The sequence below is a fragment of the Phoenix dactylifera genome, chromosome 5 (genome assembly GCF_051530095.1).
Source record: "Phoenix dactylifera cultivar Ajwa chromosome 5, Ajwa_hap1_PhDact_Kaust_v1.1, whole genome shotgun sequence".
NCBI classification, from domain to species: Eukaryota; Viridiplantae; Streptophyta; class Magnoliopsida; order Arecales; family Arecaceae; genus Phoenix; species Phoenix dactylifera.
In genome coordinates, this window is record NC_143194.1 from 13,479,768 (window position 1) to 13,503,228 (window position 23,461).

At 36.0% G+C, this 23,461-nt stretch overlaps 1 protein-coding gene across 3 annotated transcripts in view; it reads right to left on the bottom strand.

The window, feature by feature from the left end:
- Positions 1 to 23,461, bottom strand: part of LOC103697790 (GATA transcription factor 19-like) — a 38,252-nt gene that overhangs the window by 11,393 nt on the left and 3,398 nt on the right. The window contains exons 2-3 of one of the 3 annotated variants that reach the window (XM_039118807.2): positions 23,248 to 23,334; positions 23,060 to 23,175 (exon numbers count right to left, since the gene is read on the bottom strand). In XM_039118807.2, the coding sequence (XP_038974735.1) occupies positions 23,060 to 23,175; positions 23,248 to 23,334 (203 nt within the window). Of the gene's footprint in view, positions 1 to 23,059; positions 23,335 to 23,461 lie in introns of all 3 variants that reach the window. The other 2 variants (XM_039118806.2, XM_088721677.1) reach the window with 2 other exon arrangements.

The window sequence follows — 23,461 nt, forward strand, 5'->3', positions numbered from 1 at the left end:
AGTTAATTCACATATCAAAAATGTCTCACACAGCAATTACCTAATTTCCTACATCACTTATTCACTCGCTCTACATGTCCTTTTACTGCCATTCGAAGATTTATTTGGACCCACTTTATTTTCCATTCGCCATATTTAGACCACACATTTTTGCAATAATGGCATTATGGCACAGTTTTAAAACTTTTGGATGCACTTACCCTAACCCCAGCCATATGTTTTAAGCAGAGCTGAGTTCACATATTTCTTTGTAGTAAATGCCCATATTTTGATAGTGAATGCACATATTTATAATAACTCAATGCATTTATCTGCTTGTCATACAATGCATGTTCAGAGACCAAGGTGTATCTGTGGAATTAGAGGCAAAAGGTTCGAAAATTTCGAAGTACACCCTTCTTAGGGAGGAACACATGGCTTAAATCTGCGCAGAAACAAAATAGATTCATATTTTCTGTAAAATTCCCCTTTACTTTTAACCATTTGACCCATATAATCTTGATTATTATTCTTTATTTTGGTAGATCTAGTTCTTATGACAAGGGTTCAAATAGGTCCACCCATAACATGACATAGTTTTAACCAGTTAGTCCTGGCCAAACTCGATTTTTCAAACCGCTGGGTCAGGTATTGTCAGAAAGATGACCTATTACGCAAATCAGATCGAGTCTTGATCATATCTTTTCCACCTGAACAAGATCTGACCTGATCTATGTATTAACTAAATCTAAAATGGATCAAATATTAGATGACCTGCGCTGACCAGGTTTGGCTCAATCCAACTCAAGCTAAAAAATCCATCGCTTTAGAATCTTCAAACCACTATCATTCATCCAATTTTCATAATTATTTTTGTTGGTTGGGTGCTCAAGACTATGTTGTAGGTTCAGTACCAGTTCTTCTCAAAGGCAATAACAGTACAGATCCACATTACCACTCTTTTTTTAATTTTTTCTACTTGTTATCCTTGTCATTATTAATTTTCCTCCTAACAATATAACAGACAATCTATTTCTTATATCTTGCATGAGACCCAAAGCTAGACCCACCCAAGGCAGGCCTGAATGTATCAGGTTGATTTGGGTTTTACTTAAACCCAACCCATACTGAATGACCCAGTGGGTCCAGAAAAAACTTTCATGGACCCTATCCAGTTTGTCAATGGATTGGGTTTGAGTCTTAAAATCACGATCTGAAAGAAGAATGGTTGGGAGGTAACCCAGCTCAGTTGCAGGCTACTTATGACTTCTGTATATTCCTTATTGTTGATCAGCATATTATTGGATAGCCATGGCGTTGTCCTTCACCGCAAACAATTTGCGACGAAGACTGCAATCATTTAATTTGCATATTAATATCTTTTCATACCATCACCACTTTCCAATTCAAAACTTAATTGCATTATAGTCATTATTGTTACAAGCAATTGCCTATGCTCCAGAAAAATACTACTATTTCAGCTTTGATACTAATTATAGCCATTACTTTGATGGGTGATTGCCTGGTAATAGACAAGCCTTATGTTGCCTAGACTGCGGTTTACCCTGATGCCCATAACAGCCAATGCAGTGCATATCCTATACCAACAGTTAGGGTATAAGTACATTACCATACTGAGACATGGTACAACTCGTCTTGCCCACCACAGCATACAATGTGCCAGTGAGGGGTTTTACCTAACTGAGCCCAGACACACAAATAAGCTACCAGTATGGGGCCTGTTACAGAATAAAAACCATGACCTAGACCCCTAAACTTGGACCACGATACAATATCCATACAAAAGTGTGTTTAATTTGTCTATGTATAAGATATAGAACGATATATGCACATACTGTATATAGTTATATGTAGAAATAAATACATGTGTACATCATATACATATACATGTGGATATTTAAGTGGTACATATTTATATACATAAACATAGATATAGGTGGTATACATAAGCCTGGACGTGCGTATGTATTGCATAGACATACAAACATACATTCATATGCATGTGCTTTGAATGCACGTCTTGTATATTCTCTTTTCATAAATCATATATGGGTTCCGAAGTTGTTAAAGCACTAAGACAGTCCCACGCAGTGAGCCCCTTAAATGCCTGAACAGAATAGCTAGGCAGCCAGGTGCACTTTATGAGAAAAATTCCCAAATTTAATAAAATTAGTACAGTAGCCCTATTTAATCAAACTATCACAAATATGATAACCCTAACCTCCTAGTTTGCTCCTTTGCTTCCCTAAACCCTCTTCTCTTGCCACCTGCAAGAGAGAGAGAGGGGGGGGGGGGGGGGGGTTGGGGGTTCAAAGTTAAGAGAGAGCAGCTTGATGGATGGCCATCATCAGATAGATGAGGGAGGACCCAAGATGAATGGTTGTCATCTTTAAGTACTCCTAAACTGCTTTTGTACATAAATTGTAAGACATTAATTACCCCAAATTACCAGACAATAACTATACTTCATAAATATATGCAGAACAATGGCTGAAATTTAATGTGTTCAACATTATTAGCAATAGGTGCCTACCTAGTAACAAAAGGATTGGTAGGTGGCCAAGCACTTGCCTAGGTACCATCGATCTGCTTGGAAAGAATCAGGTGGCTAGGGAAAGGGACTGTCCAGGTGCCTAGCCAGATTGATGTGCTAATAGGGGAGCAAGCTACAACAAATTGGAGAATAAGGAGAAAGCAAATTGTATTTAGAAAAAAAACTTAAGCATTAATAGTGGATAACAAAAGAACAATCATTCAAAAAAATAGATCAGAACCTATCCTCCTGCAAATGACAACAAAGGAACCATGGTGATGACCCAAAGATTGATTTAAAGATTGATTTTGATGATCACAAAACCTTAAAGTATAAATACTAATGTTTGTGTTGCAAGAAGAAAGATAATTTGTTTTGCAAGGAACATAGCAAGTTGGAAAAATACAAGAAGGCCTCAAAAGCTCTCAAGAAAAGTTGGAAGAAAGCTACACTTTATTGCCCAAGTTTCAAGTTCAAATGATTCAAGTTAGAGGAGCAAATTCAAAGAAAGATTCAAAAGAATAGTCCTCGAGTCGACTCCTGGAAGTTTAGAGTCGACTCTGGCACTCTGGAGTTTCAAGAAACAGTGCTCGAGTCGACTCCGATACTCTACGAGTCGACTCCGACTGAGAACAAACAAAAAGACAGAGAGTTGATTTTCAGCGCTACAGTGCTCGAGTCGACTCCTACTTCAGCACTACAGTGCTCGAGTCGACTCCTACTTCAGTGCTACAGTGCTCGAGTCGACTCCTACTTCAGCGCTACAGTGCGGAGTCGACTCCCAGCTACAGTGCCGACAGACTACTATTCACAAGTGACTCCTGTTTCAGCCGAGTCGACTCCTACTTCAGCCGAGTCGACTCCAGCACGCTGGGAGGCATAACGGCTAGTTTTTTCTTGATTCTAACGGCTCTATTTTTGTCTCTAACGGCTAGATTTTTGTTTCCACTCCCTCTAAAGCTATAAAAACAAGAGGAGAGCTAGGAAAGAAGGTATGGAAGTGGGAGAGAACATTTAGGAAAGAGATTTCAAAGAGATTACAAGAGAAATCTTCCAAAAGCACAAAAGGGCCATTCAAAGTAAAAGAGAGAGAAGAAGAGCATCCAAGTGAATCCCAAAGCTTCCTCTCCAACTGTGTGCTGCCTCGGTGATCCTCTACTTCGTGCAAAATCAGAAGAGGGTCAAGTAAAGAAGAAGCCGAGTTCCTTCATCTACAAATTTGTTTGAGGGCTTCTTCTCTTTACTTTGCTTGTTTATATTTGCTATATTTGCTTATTTGAGAAGCTTGTATTTGATTTAAACTCTTGTTCTAATATCTTGTAACTTGATTCAATCAAGGGATTGAATCAAGGGGTTAAGGTTTGTTGGTGAGCCAAAGGAAAAACCAACGTTGCAAGGTTGTGGTTGGTGAGCCTTTGGAAAAACCAACTGGGTTGATTGTGAACCCGGAAAACAATCGTTGTAAGGTTGTGGTTGGTGAGCCTTTGGGAAAACCAACTGGGTTTGATTGTGAACCCGGAAAAACAATCGGTTGGTTCTAGTCGGTGAGCCTGTGAAAACCGACCGAGTTCGTTGTGATCTCGCAAAACAACAAGTTGGGTTGTGAGCTTGTAAAACAACCGGCTGTAATCTGAGGGATTATAGTGAAATTCCCAAGAGATCTTGGGGAGTGGATGTAGGTGCTGGGGTGCACCGAACCACTATATATCTTTGTGTTTGTGATGCCTTATCTCTTGTATTTCATGCCTTATCTCTTGTAATATCTCTAGCATTGTTTTCTATAGAGTTATAAGTGATTGTTTAGAATTTGCTTAGCTTCCTCTCCATTCTTACCATACACATAGATTAAAATTGATCATACAACTATAAGTTAATTTTAGATCAATTGCACCCTAAGGCCATAGTAATTAATTTTCCACTACTTTACTTGTAATTGCCTAGAGCTTAAGTAAATAACATCTTATCATTCCGCTGCATTCAATTCAAAGTAAAAATTAGGAAACATAATTTTTAGAAAACCCAATTCACCCCCCCTCTTGGGTTGTCACCTTGGGCAACAAGTGGTATCAGAGCAGGTGCTCTTCTATTAATTATAGTCTTAACCGACTAGAGCTAAAGATTATGACAACCCCACATAATACATTATTTGCCGAGGGACTTTCCATAAACAGACCTCCACCTTTTGATGGAACTTACTATATTCAATGGAAAGCTAGAATGAAAATTTTTGTTCAATCACAAAACTATAAAATATGGAATATCATTATAAATGGCCCTCACACACTCTCTCAAGCTGTCAATGAAAAAGACTTAGCACAATTGAATACTAATGCTATGAACATTCTATATTGTGCTATCCATGAATCTATATTTCATAAGATTTCTGCATGCTTATCTGCTAAAGAAATCTGGGATACTTTAAGAAATATTTATGATAAATCTCAGATTAGCTCACATGTGCTTCAATTGCATACTAACAATGAGACTGCAGAATCTTCCACATTAGCCGAGTCGACTCCCAGTTTGTCCGAGTCGACTCCTAGAGAAAAACAGTCTGAAAGGCAGAGACTCAGTCTTGGAGATCCTGTGAACGAGTCGACTCCCAAGTTAGCCGAGTCGACTCCAACAAGGCCCGAGTCGACTCCGAGGCAGAACAGTTCAAAAGACAGAGAATCATCTTTTAGGCCTCTGAGAGCGAGACGTCTCCCGAAGATCTCGAGTCGACTCTCAAGTCAGTCGAGTCGACTCCAAGTAAACCCGAGTCGACTCGAAGAAGAAAGAACAACAAAAAAATTCAAAAGCTTCCTAAAGACAAAGAAGAAGAGGAAGCTAGATGAAAGAAAGAAAGAGTCAAACAAGAAAATGAAAGCTAGGAGCAATAATGATGATATTAGCTCCAAAGAACTACAAGAGGTAACTAACTTGTGCTTCATGGCACAAGAAGATAAGGTAAAATCTGAATCTACCTTTACATCAAATGATTTTCAAGAAGAATTCCCTTATGATGAATTATTAAATGCTTTTCATGATTTGTATGGTGAATGTAGAAAATTAGCTATGAAGAATAAAAATCTTAAGAAACTAAATCTGAAAATTTCAAAAGAAAGAAATTCTAGTGATGAAATACAAGATAAACTAAATTCTGAAAATGAAAGCTTAAGGTTAAATTTAGAACAATTGATTCAAAAAAATCAGAGTTTAATTAAAGAAAATCAAAACTTAAGTAAAGAAATTAACCAATTAAAATCTTTTATTAACAAATTCACTGTAAGTTCAGAAAGATTAAAAATGATGTTTGAAAGCCAATATGTTGCTTATGATAAATCAAAACTTGGCTTGACACCTTTACTTAACAATAAATCTCTAGAGAAAAAGGTTATCAATTCACCAAGCAAACCATTAAATAAGATAACTTATTTTAAACATAAAAAGAATGGGCATAACAACTTTACCTATCGTTCTAACATAATTAAATCAAATGGTAAAGTTATTACAATTAAACAAATTTGGGTTCCAAAAGGAACTATATGTCCTAACTCTCAAGGACCCAAGCAAGCTTGGGTACCCAAAATGAAAATATGAGGATGTAGATGTAGGTGTGCCAAGATACCCATGGAACAAATAGAACTTTCATACAAATGGGTGTTCTAGACACACGTCAAAAAATGAAACTTAAAATATACTTATGAAAAGTAATTAAAAAATAATAATAATGAAATCAATAACCCTTGCATCTCATCATTATTTTTGCTTTAGTATTTGATTACAATATGAATTGCAAGTATTGATCAATTTTGTGATATAAAAAATACTTTTGGAAATATAATCAAATCACTTCATTTTATAGTATGCTTTACTCACTATTGGATAAGTTGCTAAATGATTAATCAATTTATTAAGAATAACTCTATGAATTCTCTATATGCTTGATTGAGAGTTTTTATCCATGGCATTATTGTTTATCGATCATAGATATGAAAATGTGTACTTGGTATGCCTTTGAATATATGCACTATGAATACCAAGATTAAAGAAACCATCTTTGGCATATAAAATCAACTCATGCTAGTATGTACTTAATCTCAAAAGACCTTGCCATTGGCTTACTTAGATTATCTTCTGAAAGGTCAAAGTTTGCTATGCATGTTAACTAAGGAAACAACCAAAAATCAATTTCTAAATCTAAAGATGTTGTTTCCATTACTAAGTTTTCAAAAGCTTACATTAGTTTTGTTCTTGGCACTCAAATTGAAATATTTTCTACATTGGCACAAACTCACAAAAAGGGTTCAAATGAAAAAGGTTTGCAAACTATAAAAATAAAGAAGTATCATGGCATAGTTTTGAAAACCAATTTTGTAGTAAGCCGTGCACAGAAAATAATAATGAATACAATTGTTTCTGCACCAAGAATACCATGAGTAAAATAGGATTAATAGAATCCTTGAAGAAATGAAAAAGGCAATGTTGTATGATGGTCATCTAAAAGCTATCATCATTGCTTGTCATCTATATGGTTTCTATTAGATCTATTTTTTGATGAAAACTCCATTTGATCTTCTGAAAAATAAAAAATGATCTATTGCATATCTGTCATATTTTTCAGTAGTATATGTTATGCTTGATATGGTTTCTTGAAAATAATGTCAAATCTGATAAAGATATTTCTATATTTGGATATCATTCATCAAGCAATGCATATAGAACATTCAATGAAAAGATTCTAGTTGTAGAAATATCAATTCATTTTATTCTTTATGAGACTAATGATTTAGTATCAAGATACTGAAATCAAATTATATATGTATATGGTTAATCTTTTACATATAACAATCTGAAAACTTGTTAATAATTAGAACCAAATTGGATTTTTCAGAAATGCACTTAATAAAGAAAAATTGATGACTACTAAAGGACTAAATCAAGAAAAGATGAAATAGATCTTGATGAAATTCTTGCATGATTAGAAGTTAAGATCACCATTATCATTTGCTTACTTTATGAGCTTTATATTTTGTCAAATGAATGTGTAGAATGCACTCCTATGTGGTTATTTCATTAAAAAAAGGGTCTATATAGAATAACCACCTTATTTGAAAACACTCATTACAAATATGATAAAGCAATATATAATTTGGAACAAGCATCAAAAGCATGATATAAAAGCTTGAGTAACTTTTTGATAAAAAGTAATAAATCTATACATTAAAAAGAAGAATTTGTGATATCTTGCTTGCTCAAAGCATACATTGATGGCATCCTTTTTGGTTCTACTAATGAAGATTTATATGGAGATTTTACTAAGCTCATGCAAAGTGAGTTTGAAATATGTATAAGTGAGTTTGAAATATGTATAATGAATGAATTAACATTTTTTCTTGAACTCCAAATTAAGACAAACAAGAAAGGGGATCTTCATTGACCAAAGTTAGTCCACAAGAAAACTCTTATAGAAGATTGGCATGAAGAAGGTATGTCTATGACCCCATCTTGTAGAATTTGAAAAGGATGAGCAAAGTAGATCTATTGTTTTAAAGCTATATTGAAGCATGATAGAATAAATATTTTATCGTACAGCTAGTAGACCAGATTATATGCTCATTATGTGCCCTTGTGCAAGACTTCAATCTAACTCTAATGAATCATATTTTATTGATAACAAATAAATCATAATCTGAATTTTGATAGAAACAACTGTTTAAGATAAGTTGATTAAAACTTAGCTAGCGTATCTTATTGATAATTATCTTAAGCAAATAAAATCTAAACTAAATTAATTTTGAAAATAAGAAATTGATTTGACCTTGATGAATCTTCCTATTGCTTCACATGCTTGTCCTTGAACCATCTTGGTTAATGAAACTATCTCTTTAGTTCAAGTGACATATGTTTGCTTATATTCAGGCAATTTCTTGAGTAAAGTGACTCAACATTCAATTATTATCATATCTTATGTTGAGTCACCTAGTTAAGAAATATGCTATATGAATGTTTTGTATCTCGAAGAAACTAATGACTTTCTTTCAAAAAAGAAAAGGATTTTGTTGATAATGCAGGATCTATGAGCAAGAAATAAGAAATTTCAACTTGAAGGACACCTCCATGAAAGGTATAATAAACATTCACATGCAAACAAGGGAGAGGACTTTCTTCAGCCAAAAGGTTACACATAAGAAATCTAGTAGGTATTTGACTTGAAGAATGCAGAATGAATCGGTAATTTTAGATACCTCTCTCATAAATTAGCTGAGCAAAGTCAATAACTTAAATCTTATTGTGGCATGGTTAAAATCTTTAATTATTAATTTCTTGATATCATGTCTATATATGTATTAATTGACTTATGCTTTTAGAAATTGATTCATGGTTTGCTCAAACTAAAATATTCCTTTGCCTATATCATAACTATGAAATACACAAGTATATGCTTAAAATGCTGATTTAAAATGACTTGTGAGAAGCTATGAATTCTTGAGCATAATGAAAATGTTGTTTGCATGATATACATCTATATGATACATAAGATTATTTCTTTATTCTGCTCTTTCATGTAAATTACTTGAGAATAACAAAAAGAGAGAGAGATAAAGAAAAGAAAATGGATATTATTCAAGAGAAGTAAAATCTAAGTAAAGGCAAATACTCCAATCTTAAGGAAAAGCAAAACAAGCATAATATATTCGGCACATTTGTGAGACTTGTGTGAGCATTCTTTTGGAAGGGATAAAATCCGTAATTAATTACACTTAAACAGGAAGAGTTTGAAGTGAACATTTTAACCTTTCTATATTGCTCATCATAGGGATGGTGCCAATGGGGAGGCTAGTGGTAGTACCCGGCACTATTTGACCCAACTATTCGGTGTAGGGTATATTAGGGACGGCACAAGAGGGAGGCTAGTGGTAGTACCTCGTGCCCCTTCCAACTCCACCGGATAGGGAGCAAATAGAGTATAGAGCATAAGAAAGTAAAAATGAAAGACAAAGTAAATGAAAGTATATAAGAAGAATCAAGTCAAATTTTTAATCACTTAAAAACACACTTTAAGGATGAAATCAGTGCAAGATTATATTTAAATAGGGGGAGTTTATTTGAAAAGAATTGATTTTGATCATTGACATGCTTGTTCTTAATATTTTAATGCATGACTTAACACATAATATATTTTGCATGTGGCATGATGTCTTGAATTATGGGTTCTCAATATTTTGTAATGCTCCATGCTTGGACAATTTGATTGAATATTTGAAATACTACATAAAATTTTTTTTTGGTATTATTGAAAAGAAATTTCAGATTTGTCGTTCACAATCATCTTTAAAATATGAAAGTTGAATAAATTTGTAAAAAGGAGAAGAGAAGGATATCTCTATTTAGACAAAATGAATTGATTTTGTTTTATCCTTCAACTTGCCTAAATTTGGTATATAATGTTCTAATTCGTACCAAAACTCAACATTAAATACAAAGATTCTGAATATGCTCTAATATGTTTGAAATATGTGTTTTCAATCGTAATGATTTAAGATGAGCTACAATGTGGAAGATACATATCTCAAATTATGATTTTGAAAGCCTCTATTGAAAATCTTTATAAAATTCAGAATCTGATTTTGTATAAAAGCTTAAACTCAATATGATTTCTAGATAAAAACTACAGTTTAAGAAAAATAGAATAATTCTGATGCCTTGATTGTTTGCCCCGATACGCATCTGAAACATATCATTTCTTATCTTTAAAGTGTACTAATATTGGTCTAAATGATGTGTCTTTCGATGATCTTGATTGCAAACAAATATTTTTAAATATATTATTTTATTTTGATATTGAAAAGAGTTATTGTGCTTCATGTATACATTGCTGAAAAACTATGATTAAGAAATTGAGTTCTATAAATATATATACCTCAATGATCATCTATATATTTATCTCTCCTACATTCTTAAAGACTTCCATCAAAATATATATATAGAGTGAATGATCTTAAAGCTAGAAATATTTCAGCTCACTCAAATGATTCTTAAAAGAAAGAAAATGTAAATGCTTTTGAAAGAAATTGAGCTTCAAATGAATCATTTTCTGATTAATATTTCTATACATTTTCTCTAAGATTAAGAGAAAGCATAACTTGTTCTTGAAGGATTAGAAAGAGTAATTGCTACAAATTTTGAATAATTCTAGATCACTCTACATTCTCGATATCATAGAATTTCAGTTCTATTCACGCTTATCATCAAAATCTGAAATTCAACAAAGAAAAGAATGATTAAAGAAAAATGCATCTTTTGAGGGGGAGCTTTAGATATTCAATCTAAATGCAAAAGGTTACATCCATTTGATGAATATCTTGAATGTTTTATGGATTGATTTTGATAAACCTCCTTGTGTTGCCATTGCTTGCCTTGAGTTGAGTTCTATAAAGGTTGTCTTATCTCAAACCTTGAGTCTTATGAAAATATGCTGAAACTTATAAAAAATATATTTTCGAGATTGACAATTTTATTGAACATTATCTTTAAATTCTAAACTCTTAAATAGGAACGATCAATTAAGGGGGAGAAAGAAAATTTCAGAAGGAAAGATCATATGGAACTTAATCGCATAAATCCATAACTAAAGGAGAGAGAAAGAATACTAAATGAAAAGTGATCCTAATACTCTCCAATATGTATCATCTGAAATTTAATCTGAAAATCTTTACGATACACCTTGAGGCTTGTTATTTGGTTAGTATATCTTATGCATCAATCATGAACCAAATTGCAATTCAAATAGTTGATCTTAAGAGCCTCTAATTTAATGAAAAAGGGGAGAATAATGTGTTGAATTTTCTTGAGTATCTCTTAGAAAATCTATTTTGAAATTCACTAATGAGTCCAAATTGGCTTGCTCTTTAGAACTTCAATTTTGTGCCAATTCATATTTTTATGTATCAAATTGTGCTTATTTTCTAAAGGAATAAAAGAAAGTCTTTAAAAGAGCTCTAAGATGTATCAAAAATTGCATGAATCCATATTTTGGTATTTGTGCCCCAATGCTCTTATTACCATAAAAGAACTTTGAAGTCATTAAGAATTAATGATCCAACATGATATATTTTTCAAGTATATAAGTTTTGATCTTATACTCTGAAAATTAATTAAATTGCTCTCATGTTGATAAAATACTTAATATATTGGGCAAAAGATCTTAAATGAACAAGCTTTCATACTTATTATTGAAGAGAGGTTAGATTTCCATTCGTGCTTTTTTTGAATATCATTTGTGGTACTTCTTGAATTAACTTAAGAAAGATTCCACCTACACTTGATTTGAAAACTATCTTTGGAATCACATTCGATGTGTTCTCCTCTGAAATTATCTTAATTGGCTCTAGTCTATGCTCATTAATCTTTTTCTAACATTATTGTCTTGAGTTATATGATTCATATTCTTGCAATAATTTGACATGCAAATCAGAGTACAAAAAGAAAAAGAAATATTTGAGTATTCTTCTCTTTGTGCTTAATGTCTCACTATCTTTTTGATGTTGTCAAAAAGGGAGAGAAATATCTAAGTATATGCTCATAATGCTTTATGTGTTGATTATGTTAAGTTGATTAAATCTAAAGCATTATCATGAAGTATATTTTAAAGATATATATTTTCTACTTCAAACAACTTAGCTATGCATTACTTCTAGAACACAATATATTTTATATTGCATATACTCCAAGTTTTGTCATCATCAAAAAGGGGGAGACTGATGACCCAAAGATTGATTTAAAGATTGATTTTGATGATCACAAAACCTTGAAGTATAAATACTAATGTTTGTGTTGCAAGAAGAAAGATAATTTGTTTTGCAAGGAACATAGCAAGTTGGAAAAATACAAGAAGGCCTCAAAAGCTCTCAAGAAAAGTTGGAAGAAAGCTACACTTTATTGACCCAAGTTTCAAGTTCAAATGATTCAAGTTAGAGGAGCAAATTCAAAGAAAGATTCAAAAGAATAGTCCTCGAGTCGACTCCTGGAAGTTTAGAGTCGACTCTTGGCACTCTGGAGTTTCAAGAAACAGTGCTCGAGTCGACTCCGATACTCTACGAGTCGACTCCGACTGAGAACAAACAAAAAGACAGAGAGTTGATTTTCAGCGCTACAGTGCTCGAGTCGACTCCTACTTCAGCACTACAGTGCTCGAGTCGACTCCTACTTCAGCGCTACAGTGCGGAGTCGACTCCCAGCTACAGTGCCGACAGACTACTATTCACAAGTGACTCCTGTTTCAGCCGAGTCGACTCCTACTTCAGCCGAGTCGACTCCAGCACGCTGGGAGGCATAACGGCTAGTTTTTTCTTGATTCCAACGGCTCTATTTTTGTCTCTAACGGCTAGATTTTTGTTTCCACTCCCTCTAAAGCTATAAAAACAAGAGGAGAGCTAGGAAAGAAGGTATGGAAGTGGGAGAGAACATTTAGGAAAGAGATTTCAAAGAGATTACAAGAGAAATCTTCCAAAAGCACAAAAGGGCCATTCAAAGTAAAAGAGAGAGAAGAAGAGCATCCAAGTGAATCCCAAAGCTTCCTCTCCAACTGTGTACTGCCTCGGTGATCCTCTACTTCGTGCAAAATCAGAAGAGGGTCAAGTAAAGAAGAAGCCGAGTTCCTTCATCTACAAATTTGTTTGAGGGCTTCTTCTCTTTACTTTGCTTGTTTATATTTGCTATATTTGCTTATTTGAGAAGCTTGTATTTGATTTAAACTCTTGTTCTAATATCTTGTAACTTGATTCAATCAAGGGATTGAATCAAGGGGTTAAGGTTTGTTGGTGAGCCAAAGGGAAAACCAACGTTGCAAGGTTGTGGTTGGTGAGCCTTTGGGAAAACCAACTGGGTTGATTGTGAACCCGGAAAACAATCGTTGTAAGGTTGTGGTTGGTGAGCCTTTGGGAAAACCAACTGGGTTTGATTGTGAACCCGGGAAAACAATCGGTTGGTTCTAGTCGGTGAGCCTGTGAAAACCGACCGAGTTCGTTGTGATCTCGCAAAACAACAAGTTGGGTTGTGAGCTTGTAAAACAACCGGCTGTAATCTGAGGGATTATAATGAAATTCCCAAGAGGTCTTGGGGAGTGGATGTAGGTGCTGGGGTGCACCGAACCACTATACATCTTTGTGTTTGTGATGCCTTATCTCTTGTATTTCATGCCTTACATTCATTCTTGATTGTGTAATATCTCTAGCATTGTTTTCTATAGAGTTATAAGTGATTGTTTAGAATTTGCTTAGCTTCCTCTCCATTCTTACCATACACATAGATTAAAATTGATCATACAACTATAAGTTAATTTTAGATCAATTGCACCCTAAGGCCATAGTATAATTGCTCTAGCTTAATTTTCCACTACTTTACTTGTAATTGCCTAGAGCTTAAGTAAATAACATCTTATCATTCCGCTGCATTCAATTCAAAGTAAAAATTAGGGAACATAATTTTTAGAAAACTCAATTCACCCCCCCTCTTGGGTTGTCACCTTGGGCAACACATGGCTACCTATAAAACTTAACATAATAACAATATATGTTATTACTTCTATTATGTTCTAGTTATGATGTTAAAATGAATTCTTCAAACCAAGGTTCCCAGAATCAATATCGGGACCCATGTCGATCGATGACCGGCATGGTACGGTATAGATCTTGAACTAAAGTCAACAAAGGATGTGTCGACTTCAATTCAAAATTCGAAAATTAAAAAAAGATTTGAAACCACTCTCCCCTGTTCTGAAATGAAGAGCATGAGGGAGGAGAGGGAGAGAGAGAGGAAGCAAGGGAGAGGGATAGGAAGGGAGGGAGAGAGAGGAGGGGAGGGTGATGGGTAGGAAGGGAGGGAGAGGGAGGGAGAGGGAGAGAGAGTGGAAGGAGAAAGAGAGGGCTCGAAAGCCCTTGTCATTGGGGGTGGGGAGCTCAAAACCATAATCGTCACCTCGCATGTGTGTGTGAGAGAGAGAGAGAAGGGGGATGGGGGGTGGGGGTGGGGGAAGGGCGCGTACCTTCGATGCCTCTCATCGTTGAGGTCCGAGCACAGGAGGAGGCGAAGGTCTTGAACAAGGTCGACGGAACCGTCCCAAACAAGGCGATTCAAGGCATACCGAGCCGCACCGGCAGCGGACCGAAACGATTCCGGCAATAAAGTTTATCAAGTTGATTTAATCGGTAATCAATATTTTTAAACTTTTTCAATAATTTTAAGTCTAATTTGATATTTTTTTAATATTTTTTGATGATTCAATAGTCTCGATTTAACCTAAATAATGCATCTTATTAGTTTAAAATAATACAAAACATAAAATAATTAATAAAATTTTGCATGCTATAAAAAGCAACATGAAATATCCTCAAATCAAGTAATGAAGTAAAAAATATAAAATAATACAATCAATTGTATATATTTAAAGTACAACATAGATATCGATATCTACAATCTCGTCGAGTAGCGATGCTTCTCATAGATATCCGGATTATTAACATAATTAGGAGGCACATCAGCCTACCCCTCTAACTAAATGACATTGTAGTCTTATATGTTCATCCCATAAAGAATGTGCTCCAGATTATAAACACTCTCGGATCTCTCGCTGAAGCTCTAGCTCTGAGAGGTGTCCGCTAGCTAATATACTAGTTGATAAAACGGCTATGAAGGGGCCCATCCGAATAAATTGACAACAAAATTCGATCCATAAAATGCCTCAAACACACCATATCCATATCTGTATCTGTATGAGCCATAGGCTGCCTGTGGCTATAGATAATAAGATCCAGTATACGACTCGAAATCTGATACGTCTATAGATCCTATTCCACGTGCGAAGTCATCTGTAGCAGCATCGTGTCCTCCTGAATGACCTCGAGGAGCCCGTCTTCTATATGCAATCGGATCCTCACGGGCTCCATCAGATCGTGCATCATGGTCCCTATCCTGTGTAGCATGCATAAACTGGAACTCATTAATAAATCAAAAACCATCCTGCAGCTGTCTCATAAACAGTGATCTCATATCCTCCACTTGTTGGTCAGCAGATCTATGACCACCAGAACTGGTGCCCCTGATTTCTGAATCTGAGTAAACTGACTCCTCCATACTCTCTATTGAGGCTACAGCTGCCTTTTGTTTTTCTTTTTTGATGTGCTGAGCAGCTGTCTTTTTACCCTTCATGCTACTCGCTGCCTGCTTACCTTCGTGCCCCTCTCTGCCTGGCTATATTGGCAGAATGTATGTCGCCCTTCTAATCGAGTCGACCGAGTAGCGTAGTGGCCTTGTCTAAGCATCGCTCAATCATATCTCCGAGAGGATATCTCGGACAAGGAGTCATATAGTGACCTGCTCTAATGTGATTCTGGCTGATTAGTTGGAAGGATGCGTGAAATATTGCTTTCTGCCCATTGTCCTGCGTCGATCCTAGCCTCGCTAGCTACGAAACTTGTCGGTCGTGGAGGCAATCCTCGCTCATCAAGCTATCCGATTATAAAATCATCCTCATCATCAACAAAAGCACTATGGATTGAATCTGTGTACTTTAGCTCCACTTTCTTTTGAATACATTTCAGCCTCAACCTCAGATTGTAGTGAATATATACAAGGTCGTTGAAGCGCTTCTGCATCAAACGGTTCCTCTGCTTGTTGTGGATGAGGACAAAGGTGGACCGATTACGTTCACAGCTACTCGAGAAGACCGTCTAGGAGAGAATTCGGATAGCTAACCACTTAAGATTTTTCATAGACAAACCAAAATGAATCCACCATCAGCTACAAACATATTGAAAAAAATTATATATAAGATAGTACCATATTAGTAACCATCTAATACTAGGTAAATGTCCTCCTAATGTATGATATACCTGGATTCATACTTTTCTTACGACAACTGCCGAAACTCCAAAGTTGTCCGTGCCCTCTAAATATTTTTGGTCTGTGAAAAAACTGTGTTGTAAATTTGTAACTCTTACCCTCAGGATGAGCCGAGCTCAGGCCCACATTCAACAAAGCTTCCTCGTTGAGCAAATCGGGAAGCTTCAGAGTCTCTCCAAAACCGAGCAGCTTGTCCAAAGTCTCCTGCTCGGATCGCGACAACTCAGGAGACTTATTATTTGCCGAGGCCTGCGGCGAGCCCTAGGTCGGGTCGAACCCCCATGATGGCTCAGAGGAAAGAAAGAACTCCTTCCATCCATGAATGGAGAAAGGAGCACCTCGAAAAAGTACGCAGTCTCTCCAAGGAGAGAAATACCACCACCCTTTATCCGCAGAGCAGGTCTTCAGTACGAAGTAGCTCCGAAAGACATTCATCGAGGTGGGGAATCTCTAGGCAAGGCACACAACGAGGAACCCGATGATCATCCTCCACGAGTTCGGAGCAAGCTGCGCAGGGACTAGGCGATAAGTCGCCAGGAGGATAAAATACCTCTCCGAGGGTTCGCCGAAGGAGATAACCGAGAAAAGGAGGACCGCCATGAATCAAGAGCAAATCTCACCGCGAAGAACGCCGGGGAGCTCCGAACATACCCAAAGAAAAGCTCGAACACAGCTACAATGGTAGCCGGAAAGAAGAAGAGCGGAGGCAAAAGAGGTCCAATGAGGACCCTAGGGCCCCTTTTAGGCCTTATATAGCCTACTCCAACGGCTCTGATCGGCCAACCTAAGCGATCAAGCAGCCGGGTCTCGCCGCGTGGCAAGCTCAGAAGCTCCCTTAGCAAATCTTTTCGGATCGCGGCACTAAAGGCTGACCATCGTGAAAGGCTCGTCGGAGAATGGGGTATTAACAACTGACCCCTCGTGTTCCATCATGCAACACGCTTCAGAGGACGGGACATTAATGATTGTCCCCGCCTCCATCCCGTCCAGCAACGCCTCGGAAGGATGCACGCACGCAACATATTAAAGAGCTCCTATAACTGTTTCCGCTTGGAACAACGTGGCAGCTTAAGCCACCCAAGTTCGGCTCAGGAAGCCCAGATATCATTATGGATGAGTGAAAAAGGAATAGATGTTATTTTATTGCTTATAGGAAAAGAAGCATGTTTGTGCTTTGCAAGTTCACAAATATCACAATGAAGAAGTTTTTCATTAATCCCTTTAAATAACAATGGAAACATAACTTTAAGAATGCCAAATGAAGGATGTCCTAGACGAAGATGATAAAGCCAAATCTTGTCTTTATTTGAAAATGAAAACTCAGAAAGCAATGACAAAGATAAATTATTCTTAGATCTATTTTGCCCGCTTGATTCTTCAAGATAGTAAAGTCCATCTTCCTTCCTAGCACGTCCAATCATCTTCCCAATTCCTTAGTCCTGAAATACACAATGTGAGGGAAAGAAAGTAATGCTGCAATTCAAATCTTTTATGAGCCTATGTATGGACAAGAGGTTAGTGGACAGTTTTGAAACATGAAGAACACTGTCAAGTTTCAAAGTCTGGTTTATTAAAACACTTCCTTGGCCAGTAACTGTTATTAATGTACCATCGGCTGTGGCTATCTTCTTATTGCTAGGACATGGACTGTAAGAGATGAATTTGTGTGATGAATGAGTCATATGGTCTGTGGCCCCTGAATCAATGACTCAGGAACCCAAAAAAGAGATTATGCTTGAGACACTAAGGACACAAGGGGAAGGATCCTTACCTAAGAGTGCTACGGAACAAGCACCTGTAGTAGTAGGCTTTTCCAAGGACCCCAACAAATTCCTCAGCTTCTCCATCTCACTTTTATTGAATTCTCCTTGCTCTTGTGGCATGTCCTCCTTTCTGGGCTGTGTAAGTCATATGAGCCTGCCCCCTTTGCTGTCCATTCTTCATGGTCCAATGATTGTTGGGCAATTGTGGCTTTCCATGAAGCTTCCAGCAGCGCTCTCTCGTGTGGCAAGGCTTTTTACAGTATGTACACTATAAGGCATCCCTGCTTGTGGTTTTAGACAGGTTCGGTCCCTCATTCATGCTCATAGTCGGTTGGTTAGGGGTGGGATTTTTAAAACCTGCCCCTTTTGAGACCATAGCCGATGCCTCAACAGCCTGAAGTTCCACTATTACTCCTCTCCGTCCTTCTTCTGCTCAGATTATCACAATAGTCTCATTTAATGAGGGTAAATCATCCTTTCCAAAAACTTATACTCTGACCAGATCAAACTCCGTATTTAGACCTACAAGAAAATCATAAATCTTGTCTTTCTCTTTCTCTGCGAGTCTTTTCACCATGGCTGCATCATCACTGCATTTCAGTTTAATGCATTGATAATGATCCATTTCTTGCCATAAATTTGTCAAGAGGTTGGCATATTCTGTGACAGTATGTTCTCCCTGCTTGGTAGCTGAAATCTTGATCTTGATCTCATAAATCTAAGCAGCATCACGAACCTTGGAATAAGTCTGTCCAACAGCATCCCATATCTCCTTCGCCGTGGTTAGGAACATACATGTGTCACTGATCTCCGGTAGCATTGAGACCATAGCCAGGACATCACCATAGAGTCCGCCTCATCCAAAGCAACAAATCTAGGATCACTTGCTTCCCGTACCAAGCGACTCAATTTGCCTTTCCCTTTTAAGAACGTTCGGACCACCTGCGACCATTTCAGGTAATTCTTTCCATTCAATCTATATGCCATCTGCAGGTTCTGTAAATCTCCTAAAGGAGCAGAATTTGCTTCAACATTCTGTGTCTCAGAAGTGTTGGTGCTGTCTATGATTTCTGCCATGGCTGTTGGAGATTAGAGATGATGAGAAGATCAAGAAAGAGATCTGTTTAGGTCAAGAGTAAGAGTGGCCGAAGAGAGGAAGAGAGGAAATTAGAGAAAGAAAACAGCTGTAAATGGAATTTAAAAATAGGCGGCAATGAAGGCCAAGAAAGCAAAAAAATGGGTAATTTCCAGAGAGCTCAAAGCTCTGATACCATGTGAAGAATTGAAAAAAAATTATTCTCCTTCTAATTCAAATATGCTGTACAGTTTTTGAATTTATACACTTAGGGAGACTAACTAAAATAGGAAACTATCTCAACTTAAATCCCCACAATTAAGAGATTGATCCCCACAATTAAGGGATTGTCATAACTACAAAAATTTCCTAAATAAAGCATAACAATTTACACCATAAATACAATGATTCCCTGATTTCCTATTATTACACACACACAGTTTCCTTATTAAGAAGAAACCATGTTTTCCCACAATATCATTCAAACATCAAGCAGATATATCTTTGTGTGCCAAAGCTCTGCACCATAGCAGCAAAGACATATACTTTCCAACTTCTTTAACCATGAGCTCCAAGTCTTCTGAATTTCTTTGATTACATTTTGCAATGGACAAATGAAAGCTACAATCCAATACTGAATATTAGCTTTCTCCATGTACAATTCAAAATCTATAAACAAGGGCCTATGGCACCACATAAGAAAGTCAACATACAAAGTTCTTAATTTAACCAATTTGGCAACCATACATCTGAAAAAGCCCACTGTTACCATACTCAAAGTAGACTAATTTTAACACTATAACTAGGGTTGTTCAGCAATTTTCTTTTTAAAAGACTGAGTTATGTAATGGTCTCTTCAATGTTTTGCACAAAAAGTTTGTATTTTAACTATACTTATTTCAAATTGAACAACGATCGCTTAATGTTTTCATGATGCCTTTTATACAAAATAGCTGCTGCTTCATTTGCAATTATACATGTGTATTTGCAGGTGCACTGTACCTAGTTACATTAAATATAACTCAATGTAGATGCGGATGATGAAAATATAAAATGGATTTTCAATTAAATGAGTTGAGAAGATCCAACAGAGTCAATCCAAGAGCAAGTACAATCATGGAAATATGATTTCAGAGTTCAAAACAGGAGCAACACTAATGCAGCACAGGGTACAATTAGCAGGTACTATGACTAGCTAGACCATGCCAAGCATTGCAAAAGCCAGTGGATTCACGTGTGAAGACTTTAATAAGCAAATATTTGATTTATTTCCATCCAGTGAGTGAGGATTCAGAGGTTTTCGCCAGATTTTCTTATGGATTTTCTGTTAGAGATAACATTGAATTTTAGCTAATTTTCATATCTGTAGTAGAATAACTCTAGTATGTTTCTTATTGTCGAGTCCTGTTTCAAGTATAATTCTGTTTCAGGTTTAATACCTGAATTATGGTTAGGGGACCATATCCTACAAATATGCATCTAATGCATTGTAATGGTAGCCTATTGTCATATTAATAAAAAAATTTCAGAGAATTTCCTTCACCAACCAAAGGGTTCTTCAATCCAATTTACCTATATTTGCAAGTTAATCTTCAAAGTGCAACCTCATCAATCAAATTTCCCTTTCTTTCTTTTCTTGTTGCATCAAACACTAAAGGATAAAGGATCCTAGAATTAAGATTACTGAGAATAAGAATTCTTAAACTTAGATATTAATTCATGTCATAACTCACTATACAATTTTTCTCCAAACAATAATCACATAGGAGAAATAAGTACCTAATGCAAATCAAAAAGAATATACCTAAACAAAATAAAGCTATTGTAATCATTGGAAACTCATATTTCCACTTCTTTATTCTTTTATCAATTAACTCAATAAAAATAAAATTTTATATAAATTCTACTGAACAAGCTAATGAATATGTAATTACTTCCATTTTCATTTTTCAATTATCCAAATATCATTATGTGTAATATATTTTTTCACAAAGAAACCTAGAAAAGATGATAACCATGATTTAACCTTTTTCTTTTTTTGTCACCAGATCATTTAGAAGCTCTCGTGAATCCAACATAAGCTTTGACTTAGGATCCAGTAGAGAATCAACATGTTGAAGCAGACTATCCTAACCACTAACATATGATTCATCACATAGTGGCATTGCTGCTGACACAAACCAATTCCTTAGAAAAAGTTATTCAACACCCAAAACTCATTCCAACTAAGTCCAAAAACATCTTTCAACAAAGCGTTCTAATGATCTAATCTTTACCAAAAAACAAAAAACAAAGTGTTCTAATCTTAGCTGCTCAATATCTCCATCATTATTTAGAGCATATCACTCTATTTCATAAATAAGAGTCACAAATTGGAGTATATTAGTCCCGCAATGGCTGATCTACAATATTTGTAAGATCTGAAATTTCAGTTCAAATCTGAATTTCAAACAAAATCTGAAATTTCAGGATAAATTGCAGAAAATCTGCTTGTAAGGAACATAGAGAAGCTCCAGAGGAGAAGAACAAGCCCTAACTGAGGCCACTCAGCCAAAAGTTGATAAGAAGAAATTAAAGAGGAAGAGGAACAAGAAAGAGTCCGATACTTTATTACATTAATGTAATAATAATAGCAATACAACTTCATTCCTCCTTTTAAAATACAAGAAACCCTGATCTAATTCAAGGACAATACGACTCTTAATAAATCCTATGGTGGAGAGCGAAAAAGAAAAAAAGGATTGCCCTGAATAGCCGAATGTAAAAAGAAGAATGGATGGATGGCTTGGGGTGACCTCCCAGCATCCTTATCCATCTTTCTTTTCTTTTCTCATCTATTCCATTTTTACTTTTTCTTATTTTATATTTATATGCCTATGTTTTAGACAGCTAAGAGGAACAGGAGATCCCCTGTAGTTCGTCCATATGGAGTTTAGGAGTCCCTTCTTTTCTTAAGGTGGAGCCAAAATTAGGTGGTTAGACCCTCTCTTGCTGCATTGGAATAGGCAGTTACTGAAATAGCAAAATAAAACAAAAATAAAAAGGAATGCAGTGAGATCTAATAGCAACGGTCATTCAGCCGGACTCCTAAAATAGTCATAATAACCTTTCTAGACACCTTAAGTTCAAACTAAGATAAAGGAGAACTAACTAAAATTATGCCAAAGTCAACATAGAAACCTAGCATTTTTTTACTCCCAAATTTTTCTTCTGCTCAAAATCGATGCTCAACCTTCAAACTTAATTGCATCACAAACCATAAACATTGTAAGCCATGAGAATCACTTTGGAGAATTTCTTAAAACAGGCCCAAGATGACTGATTTTTATTCCTTAATTTTGCAGATCTTGTATTCTTCTCCTTAGGCAATAACCTTGGTTTCCTCAAAGTTTCTTCCATACGTTCACCTAGCAAATAGGCATTTTCAAGGCCAGTTTGTAGAGAACAAATTAGATTAGTGAAACTGAAATAATAAACCTAGTTTAGACAAGTTATATGCTAGAAAAGCTATCATTATTCCAGTGTACCTTCTCTAGGTAGCCCTTTTCACTTCCTCTTATGTCATTGATAAGTGAGACAGTTTTCACAAAGAGATATAGTTGCATTACTACAAACCTTACAACAGAACTTATGTTTCAGGAAAGAGTCAGCACGCAAGTCCCTTTTTTTCCCTTCCCTCGTAGACAATTATGGAATAATCCTTCTAGAAAAAGCATGATGTGAGCTATTAGAAAAATGAGCTGAAAACATAGAACACCTGAACAAAGGAAAGCACAGGCTCAATGCAGGAAACCCTGTGGATACCTGAGAGCTACCTCCTTGCGGACATTGTATCGAATTTTCTTATCGAAACATCTCTCCTTTCTCTTCTCTCGAAATCTAATTAGCGAAGCAATCCTCTTTGCTGGCATAGTTGTGTACTGTAAAATATCATCCAAAACTGATTTAGAAATAGCAAACAAAATAATGCAATTCAACCAAAATACTAGTACCCTATCATCCTGCAGACAGGATAGTGCCATGCCAGCTGTACCAGAAGGCATTTCACATCCTCCCAATAGTAACAACACAGCTTGCACCTGCAGCATAAAAATGTTACTAAAGAAGCACATGTTCAAAATGTTGCAAGTTGAAGGCAGGCAGAATAAATTGCCATTTAGGGGCAGTAAGCTCACAGAACATTATTAATATACAAGATCATGCACA